The sequence below is a fragment of the Culex pipiens genome, chromosome 3 (assembly GCF_016801865.2).
Source record: "Culex pipiens pallens isolate TS chromosome 3, TS_CPP_V2, whole genome shotgun sequence".
In the NCBI taxonomy this organism is placed as follows: Eukaryota; Metazoa; Arthropoda; class Insecta; order Diptera; family Culicidae; genus Culex; species Culex pipiens.
In genome coordinates, this window is record NC_068939.1 from 83,779,270 (window position 1) to 83,787,022 (window position 7,753).

The following is a 7,753-nucleotide window of genomic DNA, read 5'->3' on the forward strand; positions in this document are numbered from 1 at the left end:
AATACTTTCTCCCATTCCAGCAAAATCCGCCGCAACTGCCGCCGGACGTCGGTGCTCCAGACGCGGCTCAAGTCGCTCAGCTCGATGGACACGGCCGTGTTCGACGAGAAGGAGGTGATTTGCTGACAAAGCGACAATTCTGTACGGTACGTGGAGATTGACCGCGTCACCACGGTCTGACCACGCACCGTACAGAATTGTCCCCCCGCCGAGTACTCTCCAAGCTCCTGCCGGATCCTGCTCCGCCGACACTTCCCGCCAATTTGCGCTCTCCGTTTGGGTACGTTTTAAACTCTTAGTAAGAAGGGAAGAAGGTGTTTGTGGACGGTAGGAGAGATAGGATCAACTAATCAAAAAACCAAAAGACAGACTCAAACTAATAGTAAAAAAAACACACACACACACTTGTTGTATTGCAGCAATTCAGGAGCAGAAGCAGATGAGAATAGGGCTATCGTTAGGTCGAATTACTTAGGAAAGACACAAATACTTACACAAAGAGATTTCAGAACAAGAGTTGTTAAGCGCGCGCTGATGATGCGAAAGGAAGAGACTAAACTGTCATTTTTGTACTACGTTTTAGTAATACTTTAATAACAAATCAAGGCTCCCGAAGACAGATTTGTAATCTTACTGAATTAAACTGAACAAAAGGCAAATCAAACTTAGCGAACGTTTTAAGAAATTTAGCTGAAACATTCGAGTGTGGCAGAACCAAACTGTTCTTTCCCTGCCCACGGATTTTGGTGAGCAGTCTTAAGAAAATACACGCTTTAAAATACTTAACCTTGATTCACAGCAGCGAAAGCTTCTTCTTTGCTCCTCTCTCAAGTTCGAAATATCTGTAAAATGAATCGCTAATTCAAGTGAATGTCATGATTGTCAATACGATGCAACCGCAGTCAAAGCACACGAAATTGAAACGAACGAAACCGAGCTCGGCACTCAAGCAGCCGCCCGTCACCAAGACACATGCTATCTCTTTTTTATCTCTCTCACCTTCTCTTTTTCTTGCTCGTGTGGTGATGCGTGTTGACAGCTAACATTTGAATGCAATCCTGGGGATGTGAGATTGCCGCAAGGTCTTTGATGACATCGTCAGTTCGACATCTGATGTTGAATGCTTTTTATTTTAATACATTCGAACAATGTTTGTAAACAAAACTGAACACTTGAAAGGCCGGCACATCACGCTTTTTTTGAGCTTGAAATGGTCTTTGATTATTTTCAACCAATCATAATAAATTTTTTTAAAACAGGTCCAGATTTGAATCGAGTTTTTTGGTTGGATCCGAATTTTGGAATTTTCCTGATTTAATACACATTCCGTTTGGGGTAAATAAAAGTTTGCAAGCAACTTTCTGTTGTTGATACATCTGAAAATGTTGTTTGAATAGCGGTAAGCTGTGTAACAAAAATGAATACATTTCCTCATATGCACATATGCAATGCACTTTTTGTTCAGCTCCAACAGCTTTAAAAGTCATTAAATTTGAATTATGTTTCAACATAGGAGTAATTTTTCCATTAAAATTACTGAACGCAAATAACGTCATGATTCGAATTCCCGGACACCTCATCTTGTTTTATCAATAATTTGGATATAAGTTCGCATTATGAATGTAAAAACTGTGTAATTTGATGAATTCTACATCGATTTTCATTTAAAGTTTGTTTGAACGCTGCAGTGAGTGCCAAACAATAAAATTAAAATATAAGTTTACCAAAAAACTTGAAATATTTCACTGAAATATTTCATAGGCGTCCGAAGCACCGGGAAGGCAAAGCAGAAGTTTGTTTTGATTTCCTTAAATTCTAGCATATTTTTATATACAATATCGATTGTTTTGATGCGAACAGTTTTTTTTGAGACCTAAAGTATGCCATTCACTATGATTTCAGTCCAAATTTGTGCGATTCATAAGCAAAACCTAGTGTCCGGATTTCGAATCAGCTTTTATCAGTGTCCGGGATTCGAAGCACAACAAGTCATTTTAATTTTAAAATTCTGATGAAAAAATGTTAGAAAAGACATATTTAGCATGAATTCTCTTAAAACAGACAGTTTATACTACATCCTGATGATATTTCTACATTTCCAACTTATTGCATGATTTTTTGCCAGCTACATTACAAATTATATGCTACTAAGTGTCCGGATTTCGAATCATGACGTTAGTACTTTTTTCAATTCCGCCGTATAACTACTTACTTTTCCAGCCGACGAAAAAGCCTACTTTGCTGTAATTTCCGGTACCAAAAATAACAGAATCGAACAGTAACACTTGTCAAAATAAATGCTGAAAAGTTCGACTTTTCAGCACTTGTTTCTTAAATTAATACTCTTCAAAAAAAATATTTAAACGGTTAATTGACAAAGTAAATGAACTTCTGCCTTATGATTCCACTCAAAGGGTGTTTTCAGAGTTGCAAAATAGTAGTTGCAACAAGTTGCAAAAAGAAGATTTCGAGAATTGTTTTTGAAAAGGTCCTATAAGCTATTATGTTTTATATGTTTATAGGACCTATTAAAAAAAAATCTAACTTTTTTCAGCACGATTCGAACAAACAAAGTTCACCGAGTTGGATAAATACGGCGAGTGCTGATAAAGTCAATTTTTGCAACGAGTTCCATACAACATTTTTTGCAATTCCGAAAAACACCCTTTGAATGGAAATATAAGTCAAATGTTCATGTTTTGTCAAATAACCGTTAAATTTTAAAAAATGTTGAAAATTATTACTTTTCGAAACAAGTGCTGAAAAGTTCAACTTTTCAGCATTTATTTTTAAAGTGTTACCATTCGATTCTGTTATTTTTGGTACACGCAGAAAAATGTTCTGTAGAATTTGCCTGTACGAGGTTTGAATCAACAATTTTTTTGTTGAATATAATCAACAAAAAGAATGCGTTGAAACAAACCTTGATTTTCTCAATTCTAACAAAATCTTTTGTTGTGTACAGAAAAGTAAGCGATTTCGTCGTTCAAGAATGACAGAAAAAGCAAGTAGTTTCCCGACGGAATTGCAAAAAATATACTTTGCAATTCCCATGTGAAACTGTCAATTTTTCCTGTCCCTCTGGGGAAACGAAACGGCCTACTTTTCCCTACCAAAAATAATAGAATAGTAAAATGCTGAAAAAAATCTGATTTTTGCAACTTGTTACATAACCTAGGGGAACAGCATCTAATTCCAGCGTGCCTCTAATGTTGGCAGGTCAGAACTTTGACATTCAATTAAAGCTAATTAAAAGCGTTTTCAACTGAAATCGGGTGATAAATAGCTGAATAAGAAGTGAGCAAGAAAGTTTCAATCATAAGTTTTGCAAAATTAGTTGTTTAAATAGTGAAAATCAGCAAATTGGATGGAGTTAGGAGCGAGAGCTTAACCTGCCAAAGATACGAGATATTACCCTACTAGTATGGAACTTATTTTCAGCACTCGAAACTTGAAATAAAATACGCAACAGCTTATTTGATTAACAAACACAAATTATTGAAATAATTATTTATCAGAATTCAAGTTATTGAACACGTTCCTAACAAATCATTATTTACAATCAACAACTCATTGCTTCAAAACGTGTTTTTAATATATTAAGAATGAGCAAATTTTACTCAATAAAAGCATTTGTATTTGTTTTAAAGCTGTCTAATTTCTTAAGAACTGCTCAAACAAAATCCTAACAGATGATAACTGATACTGTTTTCTGGAACAATTTTATGATAGAAAAAAAAAACTTTAGGAACCAAACAAATTTCTGAAAGTTACGCAAGCGAAAGAGCTTTTAAGTCTACCATCAAACTGTGTGGCAAGCGAAAGCAAAGTGCGTGAGTGCGTGCGCAAGAGAAAGGCAAACTACTGTAAAAAAGCATAAAACCGTAAAGAACGAGTAAAGTAAAGCTACTTGAAATAAATTAAATGTAAAACTTTAATAAAGTAACAGAGTTGATTGAACCGAAAAAAATACATTTTTAGAAAATAAATTAAAGAAAGTATTTATAAAGTATATCCCTTAAACAAAACGAAACAAAACTGCAAAAAAGCAAGCAAAACAATTAGCGAATTTTAATCATTCTGAAGAAAACAAAAACAACTATTATAAACAAAAGACAGATTTAAATTTAAAAAAACGTGAAAATTAAACGGAGCAAGCAAGCTTAGGATGTTCAGGATTGTTGAATTGTTACTTATATCGGTTTTATATAAACGGACCAATATTTAGAGAGCGATAAAAGGAAGGTACGCAAGCTGGAACTGTTCAGTGTAAACCGAGGAAAGCCAAATCGGAGTGTAAAGCGAGTCGAAACCGGATGTTTGAAAATTCCAAAGTTATTAGACACGATAGTTGAAACCTTCTTCCGCCGGGCAGTGAAAAACAAGCATACGTTTGAGTGGGATTTTTAGTTGTACGTAGCTTTAACAGAAGAATCAATTCGTCGACGTTCTTTAATCTCACCGATTTACATTCACCACGTGGAGTTCTTTAGGCAAGCAACAACAACAACAACAACAAACCATGATAACATGTGAGAGCAAAAACAAAACTGCCATCTGTTACGCACCACACTTACAAAATTGTTAACAAATTAAGCAACACAAACTTAACAACAGAACACAAAGGTACATAAAGCAATCAACACTTTGCGGGTGGAAAGGGGATGGTGTTGCAGGGATGGAATTCCTGAGATTCTGTTCATGTTACAGCAGTTTTATAAATTGAAATTTTATTTAACAAAAATCCTTTTCTAATAAGTGTAGATTTAGAATTTGGTGTAGAACTGTCTTGATAGGATTGGAGATCTTCAATGTTTGTGGCAATTGTTAAAATTATAGGCAACTCATTTAATTGAAAAGTTGATTTAGAAATTTCATAAAACATGGGTTTCAACCTAACTTCAACTATTTCAGCGTTAACTTTTCAGCGAATTCCCGATGTCAATTGTTTAGCTATGCTTGATATATTTTAACTCGGGTGCAGAATAAAATAATTTTAAAACATTGGTTTGGCCGTTGCAAATATTCTCCCTTCAAAGTCTGCTCGAAAATCAGTGGGCAAAACTTTTTTTTTCGAAAAACTTCTAAGGCTGGTACAAATTTTATTTAAAGTTTTTGTCCCCCCCCCCCCTTCAATGTTGGCCCGAAAAATCAGGGGGCAAAAAAATATTTTTTCAAAAAACTTCAATATTTTATGGAAATTTAAGTGCAATTAGTTAAAATCAATTTAAAATGAATTCCAATGCGTTTAGAATCATTTTTAGCATGTTTGGGTTGATTTAAAAATCTTTTGAATTTTTGAAAATTTTCGATGTCTGCTATCGCTAAAGTTTTTTTTTCGCTAAAATTTTTTTCGTCAAATTTTACATTTTTTGAAAACTTTTATTGCAAAACAACTGAACTAGTGTAAAATACATTTTAAAACATTTTTTCCATGGAAATGTTGAAACTATGGCATGTTATTTTAATATTTATATTTTTTTATTTTTTTGCCCCCCCCTCGACTCCGGCCAGAGCCGAGGGACAAAAACTTTAAATAATATTTGCATCGGCCTAAATTTTAATGGAAATTTAATGATATACTGAAAACCATTTAAAATGCTATTTTCTGCGTATACAATCATACTTAGCATGATTGAACTTCTTTAAAAATTAAATAGAATTATTTAAAAGCTCATTAAAAACGACGTTTCCGAATTCTTGGCAGCTTTGCACTAATCACAGTTAGAGTAATTTATTAAATTGAAAGTTTTATCTTCTATATATGTTTAGGTCGATGCAAATATTGTAATTTAAATGAAAAAATCAATTTTTAATGAACTGTAATTAAACTTAGAATATTTTACAGATTTTCAATTTTCTCAGCATACATTTTAAAAAATTTCAATAATGGTTTGGGTAGTGTTGGGTACTGTTAAATCGTATCAATTTTACCCCGGTTTCCAGGGAAATCAATTTAAAACAACAATCATCGATTGTGAACTGATAAAAAGTTCTCAATGGTTTACTGCCGCTCGAAGCTAGTCCGTCCCATATGTAATTTAGTCAAAAAAATATAAATATTATTATTATTTTTTAAATGGAACAGTTAAAAGCATTGAGATTTGAAACTTTACATGTTTTGTTACAACGAATCTCGAGGGATGACATGAATTTAATGTAATATTTCCCGGTACTGCCGTTTTAAATCGTATTTCATGTATATGAGCAATTATCGCATTCGATTTTTTGTATCTTTTAATCGGTTTGAATTTTTTTGTTGCCTTCGGTATGCACAAAGAAGCCATTGTCCATATAATTTTCCTTGAAAATGTCGCAGATGTTAATACAAAAATAATTTATAAAATATCAAAAATATGTAGCTTTGGAAGGAATTTTTTGATCGATTTGGTGTCTTCGGCAAAGTTGAGAGTATGGATAAGGACTACACTGAAAAAATATGATACACGGTAAGTTTGGTGAATTTTAATTTCACTTTTTGTCACTAAAACTTGATTTGCAAAAAAACACTATTTCTCTTTTTTCTGATATGATTTAGGGGACATCAAATGCCAACTTGGTGGGTCTCGTGGCGCAGGGGTAGCGGCTTCGGCTGCCGATCCCGATGATGCTATGAGACGCGGGTTCGATTCCCGCCTTATCCATTGAGCTTCTATCGGATGGTGAAGTAAAACGTCGGTCCCGGTTTCTCCTGTCTCGTCAGAGGCGCTGGAGCAGAAATCCCACGTTAGAGGAAGGCCATGCCCCGGGGGGCGTAGTGCCAATAGTTTCGTTTCGTTTCAAATGCCAACTTTTCAGAAATTTTCAGGTTGTGCAAAAGGTCTTTGACTTAGTTATGATTTTTTTTTAACCAATACTGATTTTTTTTAAATCGAAATATTTGTCGCAAAATTTTTTAACTTAATTTTTTGTAATCAACAAATAGTTGCAGTTTTTCATTTTTTAAAAAAGTGCACATGTTTGCCCACTTTTGAAAAAAATATTTTATATATTTTGCTTTTTTGAACATTGTTGATATGACCTTTAGTTGCTGAGATAATGCCATGCAATGCTTTAAAAACAGAAAAAATTGATGTTTTCTAAGTCTCATTCAAACAACCCACCATTTTGTAATGATGATATCTCAGCAACTAATGTTCCAATTTACATTGTCAACTTATGAAACATTCGTGAAATTTTTCGATCTTTTTGAAAACAATATTTTCAAAATGTTTTAAATCAGGACTAACATTTCAAAAGAGCGTAATGTGGAATGTTTGGTCCTTTTGAAATGTTAATCTTGATTTAAAAAAAATGAAAATATTACAAAATATTTACATCGAAAAATGAAGCTGTAAAATGTTTGCGACCAATATTTCGATTTTTTGAAAAAATCAGTATTGATTAAAAAATTCCTAACTCCGTCAACAAATTTTTGTCCGTTCTGGAAATTTCTGAAAAGTTGACTTTGATGTCCGCTAAAACATATCAAAAAAAATAAAAAAAAATAAAATAAAAATGCTCATTGAAGAGTTGTCCCAGAAAAAAATCCTATTACTAAATTGAAGGTTTAGATGCGATCTTTCGATTGAATTTTGGTCCGAAACCCGGAACTCAAAGTCTGATTTTTTAGAGCTCTTTTTCTGAAATACTTGAGCGATGTCTGTATCCGCTCTTAAAAATTTGTGTCTTCCATATTGGAAAACCGCTTGTAAAACCCACAATTTTTATATTTCAGATTTGTAGCCGTAGGGTAGGAGACCAACATTTTATT

At 33.6% G+C, this 7,753-nt stretch overlaps 1 protein-coding gene across 3 annotated transcripts in view; it reads left to right on the plus strand.

Annotated features, from left to right (window-relative positions):
* The window catches only part of LOC120427466 (uncharacterized), a 136,312-nt gene extending 131,235 nt beyond the window's left edge, over positions 1 to 5,077 (plus strand). For all 3 annotated transcript variants that reach the window (XM_052710363.1, XM_039592336.2, XM_052710362.1), the window contains one exon: positions 21 to 5,077. In XM_052710363.1, coding sequence (XP_052566323.1) covers positions 21 to 126 — 106 coding nt within the window. In that variant the 3' untranslated portion in view covers positions 127 to 5,077. The remainder of the gene's footprint in view (positions 1 to 20) is intronic.
* Positions 5,078 to 7,753: the final 2,676 nt, after the last annotated feature.